The 25,294-nt window shown below is 48.2% G+C and overlaps 1 protein-coding gene and 1 long non-coding RNA gene across 2 annotated transcripts in view; one reads left to right on the top strand and one right to left on the bottom strand.

Moving 5' to 3' along the window:
- The window catches only part of LOC143855150 (uncharacterized), a 47,851-nt gene that overhangs the window by 1,623 nt on the left and 20,934 nt on the right, over positions 1–25,294 (bottom strand). The window lies entirely within an intron of this gene.
- On the top strand, positions 11,452–12,092 carry LOC143854643 (uncharacterized). The gene has a single exon (XM_077364698.1). It carries the CDS (start codon positions 11,571–11,573, stop codon positions 12,009–12,011), a length of 441 nt encoding a protein of 146 aa, XP_077220813.1. The 5' UTR covers positions 11,452–11,570; the 3' UTR covers positions 12,012–12,092.

Below are 25,294 nucleotides of genomic sequence, written 5' to 3'. Positions count from 1 at the left end.
TTGTATTGTTGTTATTTTCAGGTAATCATTCATTTTTGTGGTGGGTTATTTGTCGTGGGTTTCTCTTAAAGTTGATCATATACCCACATGTATCTATTTTTTGCAGGAATATGGTTTTTTTTTTTTTGGGTTATTTGTGGTGGGTTTTCTCTCAATGCTCATGCAACCTTCTATGGAGTGGGTGATGCCTCTGGAATAGTGGGTATGTAATGAAATGAGGCTAATGAGCATTTGTGGCCTTTGTTATTTTAGGTGTGACACATTATTTGCATAATGTTGTTGCATTGGCCTTTATTATTTTAGAGGTGTCACTTTAATTGCATAATAATGTTGTTTCGTTAACAATTTTTCTCTATTTGTTTTGTAGGTGGTGGGGCTTTTGGTTATGGCCTATGAGAACCTCTGAAGTATTGGTTATGTTGAAAGATTTGTAGTGATTTTCTATGCATGCATAGTGATTTTTGTTTTGAAGTTGTAATTGAACAATATATGTACTTGTTTGTGTTGACTTAGATTGATTGCTTTTGTTGAGGTTTCTTCTGTCCTTTTAATGAAGATATCATGAACGACCAACTCTAATACAAATTCAAAATTCTGAATAAGCTACAAAAAATTAGCTTTCTAGAAACCAGGGATGTAGTCTGGATTGCTACGAAGGTGCATTGTATGGAAATGCTTGTAACGTATGAAGGTCAAAGTACTATTACTGGGATTGATCCCATGATTGAATGACTTATCCATGTAATGAGTTCAAATCTCGACTCTGACTTGATGAGTTCTCAAGTTGGACTCAATAGACTTGGTTGATTACTCGATCAAGCCGATTGGGTTTTGAAATGTAATATGTTCTTGATTGCCTGATGTGAGCTGATTTGGCGTTTTCTTTATCAGATAGACAAAGTAATGATGGATGAGTTGAAGGAAGTAAAGAAGGCAGTAAATCCCACAGAAGTTCTTCTTGTGGTCGATGCTATGACTGGCCAAGAAGCTGCAGGTATTTTTAGTTTCATTTTAAGAACTGAAAATGAAATAATATTTAGATCTATGAAGAACATATAGTTTCACCTATACATGGTTAACTGAAAAAGTTGGATGTCCATTGTTGTTTTCTCCTAGGGTGATAAGATTCATTCTTGGGTTTGGTAGCAGCAAAGGCATGAATTGGTTTATCTTGTCTGTGTTTCAAGATGTATAAGCCTATTTGCATACTTGACCTGGTATCCCTTTGGGTTTGTCAAATGCTCGGACCATCTATAAAGTTCCATGTGCCAAATCTTGATTTTGTCTTAGATAAAACATATTAAATCACTACATTCTTGATGAAGTTCTTGAAAGATAGTTTTTTGCACCAATTACAATGACTAATATTACCAAATTTCCTCTTCTCATTTTGTTCTCTCTTGGGGTCTCTTTTGCAGCCTTGGTCACAGCATTCAATATTGAGATTGGGATCACTGGTGCCATACTGACTAAACTGGATGGAGACTCTAGAGGTGGAGCAGCTTTAAGTGTCAGAGAGGTTTGGCTTTTCCATTACATTAGGAAATTCCCCCATTATATCTTTTTATTCTATAATTGTATTTCACTGGCATAGTAATTGATCTCACCTATATTGCCATGCAACTGTACTTAGGTAATATGGAAATGTGGAATTGATCACATTGACTATTACTGTCTCCCTGAAAGGAAATTCTAGATTCCAGATTCACTAGTAAGGAATTTCTTAGTTCAGCAATTTTCCGTTGTTTAGAAACACCTCTATTTTTATAATCTGCTAGTTGTGTTCTCTTTATTGTATGCACGTTCATTTCTAATACCACCAGAACCTTATAATCTGTTCTTATACATCATGCATATTTGAAGCATTGCTCGTTTCATGTATTCTAAAGTTATATTTACCACCAAATTATTTCTTGGCATGTTTTAGAATCATAAACTTTCAAAAAAAATAAAAATAAATAAAATTGAGTGAGAACCTGCATCATATATTCTTATGAGAAGCTATCATACCCTGTGAGATTATTTATCCTTTTCATTCATGCTCCACTGAACTATTCCTTCTACTACACCAACCATTTCCCTTCTTCCTAGTGGAATTACTATATCCTCACACAATTTATAGGTAGAAATTTTCCAGGTGATCTTTGGCTGTGTCTCACATGCATGGGGATGGTTGTTGGAAACTAGCTCTATCTGTCATAAAATAGCATCACTATTGTTGTTGTTAATCAGCATTATGTCTCACTATCCACTGTTTACCATCTTAATTGCATGTTTATTTCATCAATTCAGAACAGACAACCACCCATTTTACTTATGATACACATTTTGCAATCCTTTTTTCTTATGTAATGTCAATGATCAGGTGTCAGGAAAGCCAATCAAGCTTGTTGGGCGTGGAGAGCGCATGGAAGCTGGGAATTTTGCACGAATATCTTGCGCTGCTTGTAGTGGCTTAGTCTACGATCAAAACTGCTGTTTGTGCAGTCAACATATGGCAAAATCATGCCTGCTACTAAAAATTGTGGGACTGTTGCACGGGCAAACCAAGAAGAAAGGGGCTTCTCAATCGCAAGATGATGAACATAGTCGGCTGCTTTTAAATTGATGGGATAAGAGGTTGAATCAAGAAAGTTGTTTTTTTTTTATTGAATGATTAAGAAATGGATTATACATAGGCTTATTATGCCGATCTCGTACCTGTGTAGTGAGAGGAAACTGGTATGCAATGAGCTATCTTGATGACTTAATGCACATGGAGTTTGTGAACCATGCTTATTGTGTTCCACACATTTATCGCAATAGGTAAAAAAAGAGCCCAATTCGCCCCTGTTAACGAGCTCGGTAAGGCTCGCGAGCCGCTCGTGAGCCTGGCTGAGCCTAACCAAGCCGAGCCGAGCCGAGCCCGAGCCTGGTTCGAGCCCGAGCCGAGCTTTTGAGCTTAACGAGCCGAGCAGATCCTGGCCAAGCTCGGCTCGGCTCGTTTACACCCCTAGTTTGGTTCTTCAAAAGGTTGACCGAACCTGGGTGAACCAGGCTACCTACGTACCCTAGTGTAGGGATCATGTCAAACTTAGTTTTGGGAATAAGGTTTGCAAAAGGTGAGTGTTGGGTTGTTTGTTTAGGGACGGGTCGGCCGATGATGGATTTCTGATATTCAAGCGTATTATCTTTCCAGTTGATCAAGGTTAGTAGGCTCAGAATTTTTTTCTCCATTTTGACCAAGGAATCTGACGGCTTTTCCTAGTACAACCTCATCGACAATGTAAGGGCCTGACCAGTTAGGTTGGAACTTATCCATCGGATCGAAGACTGAGGCCCAACGCTCCCTAAGTACCATATCCCCCTCTCGGAGATATCTGATTCGAACCTTCGTGTTGAAAGCTCTCCAATTCTGCGCTGATAACCCTGTACATGATACGACGCCTTTAGCCTTTTCTCATCCATCATATACAACTCTTGGTAGCGAATGCGTGCCCTTTCAGATTCTAGCAATATACTTTCCATAAGGATTCTTACGGAAAGGAACTTCAGCTCGATTGGAAACACTGCTTCCGTACCGTATAACAATGCGTATGAAGTAGCTCCAATAGAGGTCCAGATCGATGTTCTGTATGCCCAAAATGCAAATGGAAGCTTATTTGACCAGTTTTTGTAAGCCTTTGTCATCTTACTGAGAATTTCCTTAACATTTTTGTTAGCTGCTTCAACGGCTCCATTAGTCTACAGTCGATAAGGTGACGACTTACAATGCTTGATTTTGAATTCTGTACACAAAGAGGGTACCTCCTGCTTAAAGTGGGAACGGTTGTCTGGTATCAACTCATGCGGAACACCGTATGTACAGATGATATTTGTTCTTATGAACTTTGCTATTGATGCTGAAGACAACGAGGCGTACACCTGAGATTCGATCCATTTGGTGAAGTAATCAATCGGGATTACTCAGTGTGACAGAAATGCTCTAAAAATGATGAAGAACCCTCCTCGGATGAGGATGCAGAAGAAACTCCCCTCGAGACTAAGCAATTAATCGAATGAGAGGAGGAATGCCGGGCAAAGCCTCTTGAAAATGAAATTGGAAATATTAACATTGGCACTTAATCCATATTCTGAGAAATAAAGATTGACAAAACCTTATCCCCCGAAGAGGGTGAGGAATTAATAAACTTGTTAAAAGAATTCCAAGAGGTCTTCGCCTGGTCATATGAAGATATGGCAGAAATAAACGAGAAAATTGTAATGCACCATATCGCTCTCGCAAGAAGCAAGACCAGAGAAGCAAAAACTCAGAAGGATGAAGCTAGACTGGGTCCTCAAGATCAAAGAAGAAGTACCCAAGTACTTAGTCTTTCCTTGGGATTTCTTTCACTATTTGAGATTCCACACGCCGAATCTATGGGCTTTACAACTTAACTCCTTCAAGGGAACAAACCCCCTTTTTACAAACCGCCTCCAAGGTACAACTCATCTTCGTAAAATCGTCTCCAAGGAAATCACTTCTCTTCGCAAACTGCCTCCAAGAAAATGATCCATCTTCGCAAACCGCCTTGAAGGGAATAGCTCCTCTTCGCGAGTACATTGAAAATAATGAAGAAGTTTAAGCTCACTCAAGTCTCTAGATAGGCAAATAATACAATCAATGCTCACTCCAACTCTCTCTAAAAAATATATAAGGAATCCTAAATCCAACACTTTGGATGTAATCAAAATCAAGGCACAAGTGTTTGGGGAGAGGTTTGAAAACCCAAAAATGATAGAACAAATGAATGGTGGGTCTTAGGCTATTTCATAAATGATTTCATCAAGTTAAAATGGAGTTAGAACCTCCTTTATATAGCCCTTGAAATAATATAGCGGCTGGAGGGCAAAATGGTAAAAACTGGGTCATTTTGAAAAGTGCACACGAAGCCCCTACGGATCTATTTTCACGTGGTCATAGTCAACCGAGGTGTCACGGTCGTCCGCGGGCCATGTGCTAGTCAGATTTTAAAAACGATGTTCAAAGTGTCGCGGTCGACCGGGGTCGGTTGCCCTCGAGGGGGTCGGTTGTCCGCCGCTTGGTTTCTGACCATTTTTATTTTTCACCTCTTTAAAGAGCCGGTCGACCGGGGTGCTAGGGTCGGTCTACCGCCGATTGCAAAAGCAATGTTTGCAGTTGTTTTTAAAGATTTCTTTTGCAAAAACAATCGGCGGTTGACCGGCCCTTTAATGTCCACCTCTTTAAAAGGCCAGTCGACCGGGGTGCTAGGGTCGGTCGACCGCCGATTGCAAAAATAATGTTTCTCAGTTGTTTTTAAAGATTTCTTTTGCAATCCTTTTGGGTACTCTCTTGGACATTAAAAACATAAATTTGGGGGGTCCAAGATAGTGTGCCTTGATAGAGAAAACATCAAGAGTGTTAGAGATACAACCTATAATCGGATTTTATATCTCTTGAGCCTTCTCTTGAACATGATCTTCAATACACTCCGATCAATGCTTGACTTGGTTGAGATCTTCAAATCTTCACTCCATCTTGTAGGATCTTCTATTAAATGCCATTTTGATCTTGCTCCCATCATGATTGAGTTGCTTCAAATGGTGTGCACATGGATCTCCAAGTCATGCATTGTGTTGTGTCATGTAATGTGCTAAACTTATCCTGCTTCAACACAACACTCAAGGCAACATATTAGTCCTTCAAAGCTAATAAATTTGTATTTGTTAATCATCAAAACATGGGTGAAAGTGTAAGAAGCCCTTGGGAGAACCCTTGGGCTTACGCGCTCGAAGAAGTTCTCGGGCGTTCGAACCTAGAAAATCGAATTTTAAAATATGTAGCGACTTTTCAACTAGCCATTAGAGAGCCATTGGGGGGTGTCCCAAACGGCTAGTTTTGAGGTTTTTGGCTATAAAAGGGTTCTTTAACCCTTCGAACAAATCTAACACACTCCAAAACAAACTTAGAACATCATTAGAGTGAAAAATTATCGCTTGTGTCTCTTTTTGTTATTCTTGTGAGGAATGGGACCTAGGCTCCACTTGTACATCATTTTTGAGGGATTATTCTTGTTGTATCGGCATAGTAAAGAGGCATTGTATTTCTTTTTTCATTCCTTGTACTTGGTGGAAAGGGCATCGTATTTCAAACCCTTGGAGTTTCCAAGCTTGGTGTATTGGCTCTTATCTCGACCACGAAGGAGAGGTTGTATTGGCTTGGATTTGGCCAACAAGGATTGAGGATCATTTTTTAGTGGATTCCTTAAGGAGACAAGTTGAGAAGATTGTACGTAGGTGTTTCCCTGAACCACTATAAAAGCCTTGTGTACATTGTCTCCCTCCCTCTCTCTCGTTGCTCCTTTGTGGTGATTGGTAACCTCTTTCCTTAACCTTGCTTATTCATTTACATTATTCATTTTAAAGAAAATTTAAAAAAGCATACTTGTTTATGTTGCGGTTGGATTTTGGCAGAGTGAGCGAGCGTGTCCTCCTTCCTTTACCAATCCGCTATTGGGCCTCGAGGGCAACTTGCACCCGCAATCAAACAGGTTAAGGACACCCGGAGTGGGAACTCCAAATGAACCCTCCGGCACTCAAGTCAGTATCTAAGCGACAAATGAAGCTGAATGCAAGGGAAAAAGATCAAGAATATGAATGCCACTTGTTTAAAGAAAGGAGGTTATGCCATACCTTGGATCTGCGGAGGGAGCTTACCTTTTATAGCCGAAGATCTAGTGGCTGGTGGGAAGGTCGTAGCTTGACAAAGAGGTGATCATCGGTATTGGCATTGGTTTCGGTGTGGCTGGAGGGTTCATGGATCCCATGAGGGTGGAGTGACGGTTGATTAGATATCGGAGAATAGTTCCATGATTCGCTATGATTTCTCTGTGGTCGGTGGGGATTCATTGGATACTGAAATGGTGTATGAGGCATCATCAAGACAATACATACGAATTATTGATTAGTAAATGTATAGAGTAGATAATCATTTCTTAGATAAAAGGTGTATGAGGCATCATCAAGACAATACTTACGAAATGAAGAAAAATTACTAGATTTTCTGACAAAAGCTACTAGCAAAGAAATTTTTCTGTGCATGTTCACAAGTTGGGAGTGATCCACATTATCCAACTTCAAGGGGTGTGTAGAAGTGAATAAGTAGTAAGGATGCTACGTTAACTTCTATACTAAAATAACAAGGTGTTCCAGGTCCATAAGATCATTGGCGACTTGCCGTTTTCACGCCTAACCACAACTCATCCGGCAGTTTTCAACATTAGTCGGTTCGGACCTCCACTTAGTTTCACCCAAGCTTCATCCTGGTCATGGATAGATCACCTAGGTGCGCGTCCATAAGCAGTGACAATCGCCCTATGAAGACTCGCTTTCACTACGGCTCCAGTGGGATCTATCCCCTAAAAAAAGTCAGTGTTTTGAAATCGTTCAACACGAGCAGGAGATCGAGCATTCGCATAGAAAATTGGTGATCAAATCAAGTCCATCCGTGTGTGTGTGGGGGTGGGGGGGGGGGGGGGGGGGGGTTGTTGTTGCAAAAGAAGTTTTCTACTTTGCTTTATTTGTAAAAAGAGTCTCCTAATTTTACAATTTGCAAACTGAATTTCACAAGTCAAGTCATTCCATTAATTTGTGACCAAATTACTCGTGGTAGATTTTTTTATTTTTTTTTAACTCCTCAAAAAGACCCAAATATCCTTTTGTGCTTTTATGAGATTTTTCCACATGGCCTTTCATGTATATGGAACTGGGAGCAGAGACATTGGAGACCGAGTCGAGTCTCCATGTACCCTAACAGGCATGATTTTGATTTTAAATGAAAAGGACTCTAGCTTTATACGTAATGACACAACCTAACTCTATGACACGTGTCATATCTCCATTGGTGCATTTCTATTTCTGCTGCTCCCATTTATTTTGACATTTATTTCCAACAAGACCATTTAAAACAATATAGAAGGGCTTCAATGCCCCTTCTTGCTTATGGAAATTGCTAAAATACCAAAGTGAGTTAGTGCAGTTATCAAAACATGGTTGTGTGCTAATATCATTAGCTTATTTATATTCATTTTTTTTTTATTGGCAAGCTGAGGTTAGGCATGACCCCCACCAGATATATTAAAAATAGAGAGAAGAGTTACAGGGGGCCCACAAGGACAGCACAAGCACATAAGAAGTAACAACAAAATAAAACAGAGAGCGAACCAGAGGGGAAAGTCACAAACGAAGGTACTGAGATCCTTTTCCATCTTCATCAATAAGGTTTGTGAGCTCAAGAGTGGATCCCGAGCCAGGCAAATTCCAACCTTTTAAAGGACAATTTCTCTTGGAGAGGTAATCAGCCGCTGAGTTTGCCTCCCTCCAGATGTGGGAAATCTTGTGATGAAGAAAATCAGATAGTGCTGTTTTAATTCTTCTGATTCTCATAAGCTGTCTCCAAGGGATCGTCGAGGAATCGTTTAGGATATCAACCGCAAACTTGGAATCATATTCCACCCAAATATTTCTTGCATTAAGGGTAGAAGCCAGAAGAATTCCTTTTTCAATTGCATACAGTTCAAGCTCGAAAATTTCTTCTTTTTCCACATTTTGAGAGAAAAGGGAAATGCATTTACCTGAGTTATTACGAATCAACCCACCGATTCCGCCGCCATCGTCATCCAGAGATGCATCCACATTGATTTTCAGTTCATCAAGAGAGGGAGGGATCCAGGAACACCATTTTTTACTTAGATCATCAAGAGAGGGAGTATTTAATCTATACCCGAATAAGGAGGCTATTCTTTGGTTTGCAGTAGAATCGGTGTCTGTAATATTGAGAGAGTTTATTTTGAGTTTGGCTTCAACGAGAATTTCTTTCAGGATGAGAGTTTTGTGCTTGCTTATACCTTCAAAGATTCGAAAGTTTCTTTCTCGCCAGATTTTGGAAATGGCATTGGAAAAACAGAATTTAAGCACAATTGAGGACTGGTTGATCCCACAAGAGCTCTTTTTTAACCATATTGCTTCTTCAATCAGGGAATTTTTTGGGTTTCTGTGGTGCCCAGCTCTCCATAATACTTGTCTCCATATCCAGGCTGAATACCCGCAATTAAAGAACAAATGGTTTACTGATTCGGGGGCTGAATTGCATAGAACGCAAGAGGAATCAGATTGGGGGTCTCTGCTGAAAATTCGATCTTTGGTGCTCATCTTGTTTAGAAGGGCCTTCCACGATGTGACAGCTTATTTATATTCATGCCAAGATCTTAGGAGTTTTAGTCAATTAAACTTTTTTTTTTTGATAGGTAAGCTGGGGTTAGGCAAGACCCCGACTAGATATATTAAAAGAAGGATAAGATATACATGAGATACGAAAAGCAACCGTTCCAGAACTTGGAAAGGAGAACAAACAACAAAGGAAGCACAGACACGCTCAAAAAGAAGACCAAAACAGACAAACAACAAAATAAAAGCAAACCAAACAACAACAAAAATAGATAACTCTCTGAAAGAGAAGTTGAATCCTTTCAAGCAACCACCAATACATAGTCATATGCTCCTCCCAAAGGGCATCTTGTGAGGGATCCCACACGTAGGAGGAGATAGGAAAGCTAGAAGGGCCGGTTTACTTTTTTTCCTATGAACCCTTTGCCACGAGTCATGATCCGGGGTCTGGGCATTTCCTTCCTGAACATCTTGATGACAACACTCCCCAATGGCGTGGGGATCAGAGACCATATGATCTAGAGCAGCAAATCGGTTAGCATGGATTGGGACAATAGGACTAGAGGATTTGGGTTCTTTGCTTTTTCCAACCAAATTTATATTTTCCTTATCACCATGGACATATTTAGAATTGCTATATCCATCAACTTGAACTTTTGGGACATCGTTTGCTATTTGCTTGGGTTTCCAAACTTGTTTTAGAGGCAAATTAGAAGTTCTCGGAGATTCTGAAAAATAATTACATTTGTCGGTCCCATGGCTAAAATCTCTACAATTTTTACAGGCCGAAGGCTTCCAATCATATTCCATCGGTTGGATGTGTATCCCCGTAGGAGTTTCTATCTTGATGGAATCTGGGAGGCTTTTGTCCACATTCACCATGACACGAACTCTGGCATACATTAGACGGGTCGAGTTTGCTGTATGGGAGTCCATATACATGGGTCTCCCAAATCTACTGGCAATTTTGCTGAGCCCTCTATGAGTCCAAAATTTTAGATGAAGACCAGGGAACTTTACCCAAATAGGAATTTCAGTTAGCTTTACTCTCTCCATTGACGATTTTGGAGTCCATTTCTGAACGACAAGAACTCTACCTCCATAGGTGGTGGGGGGAGGTTCAAGAACCTTAGTGAAATCTTCCTTGTTTAGAAACTTGAAGAGGAAGAAGCCGTTGTTAAGGGCAAAAAGAGAGAAATCACCTTTTAAGTTCCATTTCCTATGAAGGAAATCTTTGAGGGCGACGAAATACGGCCTCCTATCAGGGAAGAAACCAATAAGGCAGTTACTCCATTTATCTTCAACGTCCTCAAAGTCATCAGATTTGAGAATCACTTTTTCTTGATCTTCACTTTCATCTTCTTGATCAAAATAGTCCAAAGTGGTGTCCTGCTCGATAGCCTCATCTTGAGAAAAAAGAGAAGCCCACTTTCCATTGCAGGGAAGCTTGTCTGCATTTGCTTTTGGGGGCAAGATGCAGCAGGAAGGATCCGATCCTGCACATGGTGAGACTAAGTTTTCAAGGGGAGAGGAATCAGCAAGGCCCTCGGGTTTATCAAGGTTAGAGAGACAAGAAACGAATGGCAATATTTTTTACCTTTCCATTAGCTTTCCCGAGGCCTGATTCAAAGGAATCAAAGGCTCTAATAATATGAAATGAAAATGGGCGGGAAGGATTAGGGGGGGAGTTTTGAGCTAGAACTGGGCGGGAGATAGGGGTCTTTCCAGCAATTTGAGCATTATTCTGAGAGGCAGCTAGGCTAGATTGAGAAACTTTGAGATCAGCACTGACAGGAATATCAGCATGACTAACTTTTTGCAGATAAGGACAAGGGCTTTCCTTTCCTCTCATCCTATCAGAAGATATAGTAGAAAAAAGATCTGCCATACAACCAGCAGGTGAAGAGAATTCGATGTCAGCAATGGGTACAGGCACCTTGGGAAGGAGAGCCGGGTCAGTAACAAGGACAGAGTTAGCATCCAAAGTATCATTTCCTCTGAATGCATTCTTATCTACATTTAATGTGTGACCAATGCTTGCTAGAGAAGGCTTTGATAGGACTTGCAAGTACACTGGATTTGGGTTCTCAAAGGAGAAGTCATTTTCAGTCACTGCTCCTGCTTGGGCTGCCCTGTCAGACAAAGAAAGAGTAGCTTTGGATGTATTTTTCAAAACCGATAAGTGGTTTTCTGCAAGCTGGTTTGGGGTGGAGATGAAGGTGGAATTTGATTTAGCAATGGCGGTTTCTGAACCAGGAGGGGGTATTTTGGTAGTTTCTCCCAAAAAGCATGGGCAAATTTATAGTTTACTCCCTATACCAACCCCTCCCCATTGTTACGCCACATCACACACTTCACAAGAAAAGATGCCTGTTATTACAGAAGAGCTCAAGGCCAATGCTGAGGTCTATTATGGTGATGAGCTTTGCAAAGAGAAATCCAAGCTCTTGCTCCAAGAAGTAGGCTTGCCTAGAGGACTTCTTCCGTTAGAAGACATCATAGAGTGTGGATATATGAAAGAAACTGGTTTTGTTTGGCTCAAGCAAAAGAAGAAGAAAGAGCATACCTTTAAAAAGATTGGGAAGCCTGTGACTTATGCCACTGAGGTGACTGCCTATGTTGAGAAGTTCAAGATCAAGAAGCTCACAGGGGTGAAGACCAAGGAGCTCTTGGTTTGGCTAACCTTAAGTGAGATTAACGTTGACGACCCGGCCACTGGAAAGATCACATTCAGGACCCCCACAGGCTTGTCAAGGAGCTTCCTTGTCTCGGCTTTGGAGCTCGAGGAAGACAAGAAGGAGACATGAGTTTCACATTAAGCTTGATTAATGATTTCATAATTGATGTCCCTTTGATGTGTGGTGTTGGTGTTGGCTCCTAACTACTCTGTCTCTTCTATTATGAAAAATAAAAAGAAATTAGATTTTTGTCATGGGTCTGTTCATATTAGTGAGGTTAACTCTTTTTATTTTGGTATTATTATGGGTAAGATCTCTCATACTAAGCTTGATCTATGGTTACATTATCTCCCATGGATTTGTTGTGTTGTTGTTCTCTTAACTACATTTTCTCTCCTGGTAATAAAAATAAAAAAGAAAGGATGTTGCATCTGACAGCAGCCACTCTGGCTCACTTTTCAGCAGATTTTGTCTCCATTCACGAGGTGGCTGCACTCAGATGCAACAGACCATCAGTGAAATGCCTTTTGCCATGGATGCTAGCAATACCAAATTTTCAACATGGGTTTTCATTATAATAATGATGTCACTTTTTGTCTTAGTAAGGCTAAGATCTCTCATTCCAAGGTGTGATTGATGGTCAAGGTGGCAACCGTGCCATGCCGGCCAGACCAAATGAGGCCCAGATAGGCCTGCGGCACGGAACGGAAGGGTTCATGGGCCGTGCAGTGCCGGGCGGGGCCAAAATCCTAGGCACGGCACTGCCCGAGGCCCGTGGCCTGCGGAACCGGGCCCACGGGCCAGGCCGGGCCGCGCCGGGCCTCCCAACCAAGCCCGGCACGGCCCGCGGCTTCGTGCAGTGCGGCACGGCACGCGTCACTGTAGCTATCCTTGCCGTGCCATGCCTTACTGGGCCGCGGGCCGTGCCTGCCCGTTTGCCACTTTGAATTGATGGTTACATAATCTCCCTTCTTGTTGGGCCCCGCTTAGAACTCACTCTTAAAAGCTTCTTAAGGGGAGGGTTCCCAAGCCCTTCTACATCCATTTCACTGTTCCCACACGGTATCGTTCATTTCGTGTGGAACCCCGCTGTTAGGTCTAAAATTGGTAACAGGTTATGGTAGGGCCGGAAGGGCTGATCTGACAAGCCACAGCTGAAGGGCTAGTGGAGTCCTGCGCTGCACAAGGGCACAGACAAGAAGACAAAGGGTGAGAAGACCAACCCGGAGTGTTGCTCCGGACGGGCGCTTCGACACTCAAGTCAATATGAGCAGGAGTGCAGAGCAATGTCAGAGCAGAAAGCTTAGGGTTTTTTTGGTTTCAGATCCCTCACCTTAGCACAAGTGAAGGCTATTTATAGTGATTCTGAGCCACCTGTCCAGGACAGGTGGTAGTTCTGAGCCACCTGTCCTGGACAGGTGGTGGCCTCTGTATGGACCAGGTCTCATACCTAGGAGGGGTAGGTGGAAGTCCCTGATTGGCCCAGGTGTCACACCTAGCAGGGACAGGTGTTGGCTTTGCAGCGGTCCCTGTGAGGGCCACATGTCAACAGCCAATTGGTTGCTGAGTTCGGGCCTCATCAGTGCTGAGTTCGGACCTCATCAGTTCGGACCCCATCAGTTGCCCCCTGGTTCCCCGAGTCGTGACAGCGGCTAGGGGAAGCAAAAAGAGGGTTAAAATAGCATCTGGCCGGCCTTAAGGCCTCTAGGCAGCTGAGGCCGGCCTCAAGCAGGGTCTAGGAAAAACCGCGGTGGCCGGGGGCCTCTGGGCGGCCTGGTCCGGCCTTGAAACTTGGCCTGAAGGAGCATGGCCGGGCAGGAGCCCCTGTGCAATCCAGTCCGGCCGAAATTTGAAACAGAAGTCTGGTCGGCCAAACCTCCTGGGCGTCGTGGCCGGGCAGATTACCTGGACGGGGCGGCTAGGCCGGACAGGTCCTCTGTCGCCTAGTGAGTGCGCCGTATCCTGTCCGACTCCGGCTAAGGCGCTGGACGGCACCAGGCCGGGCAGGTCTTTTGTCGCGTAGCGATTGCGCCATATCCTGTCCGGCTTCGGCTAAGGCGTTGGACGGCCAGGCCGGACAGATCTTTTGTCTTCTAGCGAACGCGTCATATCCTGTCCGGCTAAGCCTTCTGGGCGGCTAGGCCGGGCAGGTCTTTTGTCGCGTAGCGATTGCGCCATATCCTGTCCGGCTTCGGCTAAGGCGTTGAACGGCCAGGCCGGACAGATCTTTTGTCTTCTAGCGAACACGTCATATCCTGTCCGGCTAAGCCTTCTGGGCAGCTAGGCCGGGCAGGTCTTTTGTCGCGTAGCGATTGCGCCATATCCTGTCCGGCTTCGGCTAAGGCGTTGAACGGCCAGGCCGGACAGATCTTTTGTCTTCTAGCGAACGCGTCATATCCTGTCCGGCTAAGCCTTCTGGGCGGCTAGGCCGGGCAGGTCTTTTGTCGCATAGCGATTGCGCCATATCCTGTCCGGCTTCGGCTAAGGCGTTGAACGGCCAGGCCGGGACAGATCTTTTGTCTTCTAGCGAACGCGTCATATCCTGTCCGGCTAAGCCTTCTGGGCGGCTAGGCCGGGCAGGTCTTTTGTCGCATAGCGATTGAGCCAGATCCTGTCCGGCTTCGGCTAAGGCGTTGAACGGCCAGGCCGGACAGATCTTTTGTCTTCTAGCGAACGCGTCATATCCTGTCCGGCTAAGCCTTCTGGGCGGCTAGGCCGGGCAAGTCTTTTGTCGCGTAGCGATTGCGCCATATCCTGTCCGCCTTCGGCTAAGGCGTTGAACGGCCAGGCCGGACAGATCTTTTGTCTTCTAGCGAACGCGTCATATCCTGTCCGGCTAAGCCTTCTGGGCGGCTAGGCCGGGCAGGTCTTTTGTCGCGTAGCGATTGCGCCATATCCTGTCCGCCTTCGGCTAAGGCGTTGAACGGGCAGGCCGGGCAGGTCTTTTGTCTTCTGGCGTCATCACTTTGCACTTTGGAACTTGTACCTCGCATTTAATGCGGACGGTGCATTTAATGCGAGCGGCGCATTTAATGCGGTAGGTGACGTGGCGCACTCCGGCTGGTGGGAAAAGGGCGGGATTTTTCCCGCTCTTCCAAGCCTATATATACCGGAGTTTTTACTCCTCATTTTTCACTTTTCACATTCTCCTCTCCTTCTCTGCTGCTCGGCTAGTCAAATTTCTGCCCGCCTCGGATCAGTGAGCCCGGAGATCTTCAGTCAGCACCTCAGTTCGGTAATTTCTTTTAGCTTTTCTTTTCTTCCCTTTTAATGTCTAGCACTAGTTCCGAGTCGGACTCCGGCTCAAAGGAGTCCGGTTCGGCTAGTAGTACTGGGTCCGGGGCGTCGGAGAGGACGAGGCCGGCCTCTCCTGCGGAGGCCGGTGTTGAGGACGAGGAGATAATAATCGTAGTAGACGAGGAGAGCGGAGAGGAAGAGATTGTGGACTTAGACACAATCCCGATCCGTGGGGACGGACCGCACCGGGTAGAAACCAGCGACGACGAAGAACACGCTGAAGTTCCTCGCTTGCCGCGCACACCCGTCGAGGTGATAGCGGAGGCATGGATGGAGGCCAACCCACAGTACAACATCGGGGCCCTGTACGAGGCGAATCATCTGGGGCCGGGCAAACTTCAGGCCGTCAGGGACAAATATTGTATCCCTGATCGGTACCTTTTGAGGGCGGCCGTTGAAGGGGACCGGGCCAGCAACGATAGTGCAGATCTCTGCCTATACGAAGAAGCCTTACGGGCCGGGCTCAGGCTTCCCTTGCATCCATTTTTTGTCAACGTGCTGAATTATTACGGGCTGGCGGTTACACAGGTCGTGCCGAACTCTTGGAGGACGCTGGTCGGCTTCCTGCACCTTTTGGGAGTTCGGCTCCGTAGGAACCCCACCCTGCCCGTCTTCAGGATGTGTGCGCACCTGAAGAGGCACAAGGACGACGGTTGGATCTACATCAGCCAACGGCCCGAAGTAAAAATGATCACTGGCATACCTACTTCCATTCACACATGGAAGAACAGGTTTTTCTACGCTAGGGACACCGAGCAGGGCTCCCACTGGCCGTTCTCATTGGAGTGGAGAACGCCAGACACCAAGAACCTTAGTCGGAAGCCAGCCCTTAAGGGCTATGACTACATAACCTTCGTTTTGATCAAAGAAGAGCTGAAGCGCTGTCAAATAAACTGCTCGGAGTTCTCCGAGGAGGCCGTCCTGGTAGAGCTCGGTATCAGCCGTGCGACGCCGGCACGTACGTAGACTTTTTTAGGCCATCTCTTATTTTTTGAACTGTTCCTTTCTTTTCTTTTCTTTTTTATAGTTCTAACTCTGTTCTGTTTTCACGTTCAAAAATGGTGAAGCAGATGTCCATGCTGGACAAAATCAGGCAGGGCTCCCAGGCGTCCCCACGCATGAGCAGCCCCAACCCAAGGGCAAGAAAAGAAAGGTGTCGGAGTCAACTCCGGCAATGGTCGCACTGGCTGAGCCTCTCAAAAGCAGCCGGGCGACACATAAGCTTGCAGTTAAGCCGAGCCGGCCAAATCTCGTCGGGCAGAGCTCCGGGTCTGCACGGGTGACAGAGCCCCAACAAAGCGGGCCAGTCCTGGGCATCCCTGCCGCCACGGCGACGAGAGGCGACAACGTCTTCCGCCCAAACTGGGCGGTGCAGAAAACGGACACCGGCCTAGGGGATAGCCGGGTGGCCACAGAATTGATGTACCAGGGCGTCCTCCCACGCTACCGACGGGAAGTCGAGAAAGAGGCGCCGGAGACCTGTGCAGAGGCGATCGCCTCCGCCCTCTATCAGCTCCAAGTGTACTCTAGGGATATGGCGAAGAAGAGTTATCTCTTCTCTGAGACGCTCACACAGATACAGTCCGAGAAGGGCGAGCTCCAAAAGGACAAGGACGGGCTTAGTGAAGCCATCCAGGTCAAAGAGGCCGAATGCAACAGCCTGAAGGACGAGGTGCAGAGGGTCAAGAACCAGGCCGTGTAGGATCTCCTAACTGCGAGGGAGAGAGCCGATCAGAGAGAAAAGGCGACTATCGAGGCGGCCGTGAAAGTGGCAGTGCGGGAGGCTGTGCAGAAGACCGAAGAGAGGAAGGACACACAGTTCTTCAACCTGGGCCTCCAAGCCTATAAGGCGGGGTTCCTTCTCTGCTCCGAGCAGGTTAAGAAGGCTCACCCCGACATCTCTATGGACGGACTGACCGTCCCGTATGCACCTCCAGAGGAGGAAGAAGGCGAACTGGACTCCTCCCAACCCATCGAGGTAGAACAGGAAGTCGTTCTGGCTTCCGAGGTCGCCCCTCCAACTGCCGAGGCCGGCCAGGTTGCAGCCCTTACTGCAGAGGCAGTCACCGACGAGGTGGCCGACGGGGAGGCCTGAGTGGCCGCCCTCTTGCTCCTATCCTTAATTTTTGTTTGTAAATTTTTGTAATGGCCCAAGAGGCTCATTCTTTGTAAGCCAGCTCGGCGAAAAGAGCACTTTTGTAATATGAATACAAATTCAATTTTGTCTAACTGTCTGTATGGCTGCCTTGTTTTTTTGTATTTATGACGTCTGTGCTTCTTCCTTATCTTTCTGCCGAGCCGGAGTGGTTAACCGGATGTCATTGGCCGGAGTGAACCACTGCCATTCTCTAAAGTCTGCAAACACTTAGGCTGAGAGCTAAGTCTGCAAACACTTAGAGTCTTTTTGAGCGTCTAGCGATTGCGCCATATCCTGTCCAGCTTAGGCTGTGGACGGCCAGGCCGGGCAGGTCTTTTAGCGTTTAGCGATTGCGCCATATCCTGTCCAGCTAAGGTTCTGGACGGCCAGGCCGAGCAGGTCTTTGAGGTGGTTTCCACTAGGGCGGGTCCATGTGGTCGGAACTGATCTTCACACCAAATTGGACGCGCCGGAGTGCACCACTGCCGCTCTCTGAGTCTGCAAACACTTAGAATGAGAGCTAAGTCTGCAAACACTTAGAGTCTTTTTGGCGTCTAGTGATTGCGCCATATCCTGTCCGGCGTAGGCTGTGGACGGCCAGGCCGGGCAGGTCTTTTGGTGTTTAGCGATTGCGCCATATCCTGTCCGGCTAAGGCTCTGGGCGGCCAGGCCGGGCAGGTCTTTGAGGTGGTTTCCACTAGGGCGGGTCCATGTGGTCGGAACTGATCTTCACACCAAATTGGACGCGCCGGAGTGCACCACTGCCGTTCTCTAAGTCTGCAAACACTTAGAATGAGAGCTAAGTCTGCAAACACTTAGAGTCTTTTGGCGTCTAGCGATTGCGCCATATCCTGTCCGGCGTAGGCTGTGGACGGCCAGGCCGGGCAGGTCTTTGAGGTGGTTTCCACTAGGGCGGGTCCATGTGGTCGGAACTGATCCTCACACCAAATTGGACGCGCCGGAGTGCACCACTGCCGCTCTCTAAGTCTGCAAACACTTAGAATGAGAGCTAAGTCTGCAAACACTTAGAGTCTTTTTGGCGTCTAACGATTGCGCCATATCCTGTCCGGCGTAGGCTGTGGACGGCCAGGCCGGGCAGGTCTTTTGGCGTTTAGCGATTGCGCCATATCCTGTCCGGCTAAGGCTCTGGGCGGCCAGGCCGGGCAGGTCTTTGAGGTGATTTCCACTAGGGCGGGTCCATGTGGTCGGAACTGATCTTCACACCAAATTGGACGCGCCGGAGTGCACCACTGCCGTTCTCTAAGTCTGCAAACACTTAGAATGAGAGCTAAGTCTGCAAACACTTAGAGTCTTTTTGTGGGGGAGCTGGCATATACTAGTGACTCAAAAGTGAGGGACACAGTTCAGAGACAACTCCACTTTATTTCTCTTTGAAATTTAATTACAGAGATTCTTTACAGGCCTACAAAGGCAAAAGAAAAGGCTATTGATAGTATATTCGAAGATTTCTGGAATTCCAGGCGTGCGGCAGCAGCTGCTCGTCAAGTGCCTCTAGGCGGTAGCTTCCTGGACGAATGACCTCTTTGACTCGGTACGGCCCTTCCCAAGTCGGGGAGAGTTTGCCTACCCTTCTTGGCTGGGAGACGGCCGCTTTCCTCAAAACTAGGTCGCCTGTGCGGAACTCCCTTGGTCGGATCTTCGTGTCATGGTATCTAGACACCTTCTGCTTATACTCTGCGGCTCTGATCCGTGACTCCTCACGGACTTCCTCAAGCAAGTCGAGGTTGACACGAAGCCCGTCCCCATTCTGTTGTTCATTGAAGTTAACAATTATTGGGGAAGGAATGCCGATGTCAACCGGAATCACAGCCTCTGTTCCGAAGGAGAGATTGAAAGGCGACTCACCCGTTGCAGTGCGTGGGGTAGTCCGATACGCCCAGAGCACATGGTACAGCTCGTCAGCCCAGCGTCCGGCCTTATCATCCAGTCTCTTCTTTATCCCCTGCAGCAGAGTCCTATTCGTCACTTCGGTCTGTCCATTCGTCTGAGGGTGTGCCACGGAAGTGAACCTTTGCTCAATCTTCAGATCTGCACAAAACTTTCTGAAGTTCCTTGAGTCGAACTGTTTGCCATTGTCTGTTATGAGGACCCGGGGTATCCCGAATCGCCCAGAGCACATGGTACAGCTCGTCAGCCCAGCGTCCGGCCTTATCATCCAGTCTCTTCTTTATCCCCTGCAGCAGAGTCCTGTTCGTCACTTCGGTCTGTCCATTCGTCTGAGGGTGTGCCACGGAAGTGAACCTTTGCTCAATCTTCAGATCTGCACAAAACTTTCTGAAGTTCCTTGAGTCGAACTGTTTGCCATTGTCTGTTATGAGGACCCAGGGTATCTCGAATCTGCACACCACTGATTTCCAGAAAAAGTTCTGGACGTTCTGCTCGATGATCTTGGCCAGAGGTTCAGCTTCTACCCACTTAGTAAAGTAGTCGATGGCGACAACGACGAACTCGCGGCCTCCGGAGGCCGGCGGAAAAGGACCTAAGATGTCCATTCCCCAAATAGCCAAAGGGAGAGGGCTGATGATCGGAGCCATTGGCACGGCAGGCTGGTGAACGGCGGGAGAAAATTTCTGACACTTCTCACACTTCTTCACAAGGCTCAGTGCATCTTGTCTTAATGTAGGCCAGTACAGGCCTCTTAAAAGGACTTTGATGGCGAGGGCCTTGCCCCCAAGATGTTCTCCGCAAATCCCTTCATGGGTCTCTCGCAGGGCATACAGGGCATCGGTTGGCCGGAGACACTTCAAGTACGGGAGGATGTAAGATCTCTTGTACAGAGTCTCGCCGTCAAGTGAAAACCTTGCTGCCCGCTGTACTACTTTACGGGCCTCTTTTTTCTCCCCGGGGAGCTCTCCGCTGCGCAGATATCTGATGATCTCATCCATCCAACACGGCTCATCGTCGATCTGCATTACTACGACGGGCTGGTCATCAATACTGGAGGTCTTTAGGAACTCCATACGGATTTCTCTGAGAGCGGTGTAGCCTGATGCCGCTAGCTTTGAGAGCACATCAGCCTTTGTTTCCGGGGGACTCTGATGACCTCAAAACTTCCGAACTTGCTGGCCAGGCCACGGACCCTTTGCAGATATTTTATCATTCGCTCTTCTCGGGCCTCATATACTCCTTGGATCTGACATACGACTAACTGTGAATCGCAGTACGCCTTCAGTCTCTGAGCGCGGGCCTGAATGGCGAGGTTCATTCCGGCGATGAGCGCTTCGTACTCTGCCTCATTGTTTGACGCACGGAATCCAAACCTCAGGGCATAATTCAGGACAAAGTCATCTGGTCCTGTGAGAACTAGTCCGGCACCGCTGCCACTTTTATTTGAAGACCCGTCAACATATACCTCCCAGATCGGCTCTTCAGAACATGGAAGCGGGCTGGTCGGAAGAGCTGCACTCTCAAACCCGGGAAGCGGAACCGCTTCGGCTTCGATCTGCTGCTCGGATATAACCGGTTCTGCTTCTGAAGGAAGCGCTGCTTCTGACCCGGGGTCTGAATCTGGCATGGTACATTCAGCTATGAAGTCTGCAAGAATCTGAGCTTTGATTGCTGGCCTGGGCAGATATTTGATGTCAAACTCGCTGAGCTCCACGGCCCACTTCACAAGTCGGCCTGAAGTGTCTGGACGGTGGAGGATATGCCTGAGGGGCTGTCCTGTCAGGACCTTGATCGTATGCGCCTGGAAATACGGCCTTAATTTTCTGGCCGCCATAACGATGGTGTATACGAGCTTCTCGACTCGCTGATATCTTGTCTCTGCATCATGGAGGACCTTACTGACATAGTAGATCGGCTTTTGCTAGTGGTACTCCTCTCTGATCAGTACTGCTGTAACTGTCAGAGGTCCCGCTGAGAGATACAGAATCAACTCTTCTCCCGGTTCTGGCTTCGACAGCAACGGTGGAGAGGACAAGTACTGCTTCAGCTCTTCAAATGCCGCTTGACACTCCGAAGTCCAGGGCGCGGTTTTTATACCCTTGACTGCGTTGAAGAACGGAAGACATCTTTCTGCGGACTTAGAGATGAACCACCCCAGGGCAGCTACTAATCCAGTCAGGCGCTGTACTTCTCTGATAGTTCTGGGCGGAGTCAGCTCCATCACCGCCTTGATTTTCTCAGGATTTGCCTCTATCCCTCTCTGGCTTACCATGAAGCCCAGAAACTTGCCTGCTCCGACGCCGAACGTACACTTGGTCGGATTGAGCTTCATGTTGTGCTCCCTCAAGACTTGAAACGCTTCTTTGAGGTCGGCAACATGATTGCAGGCAGCTCTGCTCTTGACCAGCATATCGTCCACATATACTTCCATATTGCGGCCGATCTGCTCTTTGAACAGCCTGTTGACGAGCCGCTGGTAGGTGGCTTCTGCGTTCTTCAGTCCAAAAGGCATAACTCGATAGCAATAAGTCCCCTGATCGGTTACAAAGGATGTCTTCGGAATGTCGGACTCATGCATTCTGATCTGATTATATCCTGAGAAGGCGTCCATGAAACTTAACAGCTCGTGACCTGCAGTAGCGTCGATGAGCTGATCGATCTTTGGGAGCGGGTAGCTGTCCTTCGGGCATGCCTTATTTAGGTCTGTAAAATCTATGCAGGTCCTCCACTTCCCATTAGACTTCTTCACCATCACAACATTCGCGAGCCAGTCCGGGTACTGGATCTCGTGGATGAAGTCGGCCTTCAGAAGCCTTTCCACCTCTTCTCTAATGGCCCTTCGCCTCTCCGGTGCAAAGTGCCTCCTCTTCTGCTTCACGGGCTTGCAGGTCTGATCAACCCCGAGCTCATGGGTGCTGATTGCAGGGTCGATGCCGGGCATGTCTGAAGGAGCCCAGGCGAAGACATCTGCATTGGCTCTGAGGAACTGAGCAAGATCCTGCTGCGCGGCCTCTGGCAGGGCAGAGCCGATCTGGACAACCCTCTGGTCGTCATCGCTATACAACGGGATAGATATAAGGTCCTCGGCCGGCTCGTTTACTATGATCTGGGCTTCGTCCCTTAGATCAAATAGCTCGATCGGCAGAGACTCTGACGCATTCTTCCCTTTCAGTGCCGCTGCATAGCACTGCCTCGACTGGGGCTGATCCCCTCTGACTTCCCCTACCCCCCCTGGTGTACTGAACTTCATCTTCTGATGATAGGCGGAGGGAACGGCTCGGAGGAGATTCTGGCCGGGGCGGCCCAGGATAGCATTGTAGGCCGACTTGGCCCTTACCACCAAGAAGTTCACCATGGCGACGGACTGGCAAGGCGGCTCCCCGATAAGAACTGGAAGCTCGATCTGCCCTTCAACTTTGACAACTTCTCCGGAGAACCCGAACAGATCAGAGTTGGCCGGCTTCAGACGGTCGGTTCCGATCAGCATCCGCTCGAAGGCGTGATAATAGAGGATGTCTGCGGAGCTCCCGTTGTCGACCAAGATCTTCTTCATTTCCCAGTTCGCCACCAGCATGGTGATGACCAAGGCATCATCATGCGGGAGGATCAGGCCGTCGAGATCTGCATCTGAAAAGGATATCTCGTTCTCTAGCCTGGCCTTCTTGCTGCAGGTATGGACGGCGTTGACCTGCCGGGCATAAGTCCTGCGGGCTGATGAAGAGGTTCCTCCTGCGGTCGGCCCTCCTGAAATGGTACCAATAACACCATGAGGTTGAGGTTGAGGTACCTGAGGAGGGGGGCTGGCCGGGGCCGGAGCTTGAATGCGGTCGCTTAGAGGTTGAGCGCCCCGGGGGCTTCTGCCTCTGGGCTTCGGCTTGTCCTTGCGCTCTCTTTTGTTGTCATCATTTTTCAAGTACCTTCCGAGGTACCCTCGGCTGATCAACTGCTCGATCTCCTGCTTCAGATGAAGGCACGCGTTGGTGTCGTGGCCGTGGTCCTTGTGGAACCTGCAGTACTGGGACATGTTTCTTTTTGCCGACGAGGTCTGTCTCTCCGGCCACCGGATGAAGTCCTCTTCCCGAATGGCTGCCAGGATCTGCGCTCTGGATGCGGTCAGCCGCGTGTAATGCTCTCTCGGGTGGGGGCTGCTCCCCTTTCGAGAAGGGCTTCTCTCCCTGCGGGAAGGGCTTCTTTCCTTCTTCTGAGACTTATCATCCCTACGCTGCTTGGTAGGGTTCTTCTCCTCGGGCCTTCTCTTGCTAGTAGAGTCCAGGGCGGCGAGAGTTTCCTCCACCAAGATGTACTCCTCCGCCCCGGGCCATCAGGTCTGCGAGGGACTGCGGATTGCGCCGGGCCACTGCTCGCCTGAAGTCAGTTGATCGGGCGCCGGCCAGAAGGGCGTTCGTGGCCGCGGAGGGATCCAGGTTGGGAACCTGAAGAGCTTCCCTATTAAAGCGACCAACGAACACTTTCAAGGCCTCATCATCTCCCTGTCTGAGGGCCATCAGCGAAGCCGTCGTCTTCCTGGGTCTTCTGCTGTTCATGAAATGACGGGCCAGGTCATCCCCAAAATCATCAAAATTACCACGGACCTGGGTTTGAGCCGCGAGTACCAGTCCCGCGCTGCTCCAGTCAACGTGGTGGGGAATGCTCGGCAAAGGAATCCATCCGACGCCCCGTGGAGGAGCATTGTGGTCCTGAAAGTCTCCAAGTGGTCCACGGGGTCGGTGGTCCCGTCATACTGCGAAATCTGCGGCATCTTCCAGCCCGCGGGGGCCTCCGCGCTGAGCACTTTCTCCGAAAATGGTTGAGCGCTTGTGAAGATCCGGGAGGCAGGCCGGCCCTGCTCTCTGACGAGCTCTTCGATCCGGTGGTCGATCTGTTGGATCCTTCGCAACACCGGATCCTCTCTTTCCTCAGCCCGGTGGACGGGCCTCTCTCTCCTTGCTGGCGGGCTCATAGCCGATCCGGACTGACTGGCCGGACTCCTTCGCCGGTGCCGCGATCCCTCTCCGTGCGTGGGGTCTCTCTTGCTACCATGCTTTTGTACGGAAGGAGATCGTGACCGGTGATGTAGGCGAGGCTCGGGACGCACATGCTTGTCCCGGGAGAGGTGATCTCGTCTTGTAGAGTGACGAGTCTGCTCCCGGGGCGGGGGCGTGTGCTCTCTGAGGGAGCTTCCCCTCCTCTGGGCGGGCTGAGAGGCCTCGGCTGTGTGCTGCTGGAGTGCGGTGGCCGGATTCCTGAACTGCGCAATCACAGGAGTCATTTCTTGGAAAAGGGCCCGCATCTCCCTCGGGGTCGGGGTAGGGTCTGAACGGTCCGAGCGAGTCGGACTGCGCTCCCCTGCCGCCCCGACCTCTATCTGCGAGGCCAATCGCTCGCTTCTTCCTTCGCGGGGGGCTGTAGCCCGGGTCGTCCGGGAGGTTGGCACATGCTTTCCGTTTTTCCCTACCATTGCTTAAGTGAGGTTCCGAACAGCTTTTTGTTGCGGGGTCCCACGTATGGCGCCAAATCTGTTAGGTCTAAAATTGGTAACAGGTTATGGTAGGGCCGGAAGGGCTGATCTGACAAGCCACAGCTGAAGGGCTAGTGGAGTCCTGCGCTGCACAAGGGCACAAACAAGAAGACAAAGGGTCAGAAGACCAACCCGGAGTGTTGCTCCGGACGGGCGCTTCGACACTCAAGTCAGTATGAGCAGGAGTGCAGAGCAATGTCAGAGCAGAAAGCTTAGGGTTTTTTTGGTTTCAGATCCCTCACCTTAGCACAAGTGAAGGCTATTTATAGTGATTCTGAGCCACCTGTCCAGGACAGGTGGTAGTTCTGAGCCACCTGTCCAGGACAGGTGGTGGCCTCTGTATGGACCAGGTCTCATACCTAGGAGGGGCAGGTGGAAGTCCCTGATTGGCCCAGGTGTCACACCTAGCAGGGACAGGTGTTGGCTTTGCAGCAGTCCCTGTGAGGGCCACATGTCAACAGCCAATTGGTTGCTGAGTTCGGGCCTCATCAGTGCTGAGTTCGGACCTCATCAGTTCGGACCCCATCACCCCCCACACCTTCAATGTGCTGT

This window comes from Tasmannia lanceolata, unplaced genomic scaffold (genome assembly GCF_043159265.1).
Source record: "Tasmannia lanceolata isolate RefF3 unplaced genomic scaffold, GAP_Taslan_0.1 ptg000020l, whole genome shotgun sequence".
NCBI lineage: Eukaryota > Viridiplantae > Streptophyta > Magnoliopsida > Canellales > Winteraceae > Tasmannia > Tasmannia lanceolata.
The sequence above is the reverse complement of the archived record's forward strand: the minus strand, read 5'-3'. Positions and strand labels throughout refer to the sequence as shown.

Bases quoted from the DNA above. Each gene is read 5' to 3' on its own strand.
- LOC143854643 (XM_077364698.1), top strand. From the start codon at position 11,571: ATGCCTGTTATTACAGAAGAGCTCAAGGCCAATGCTGAGGTCTATTAT.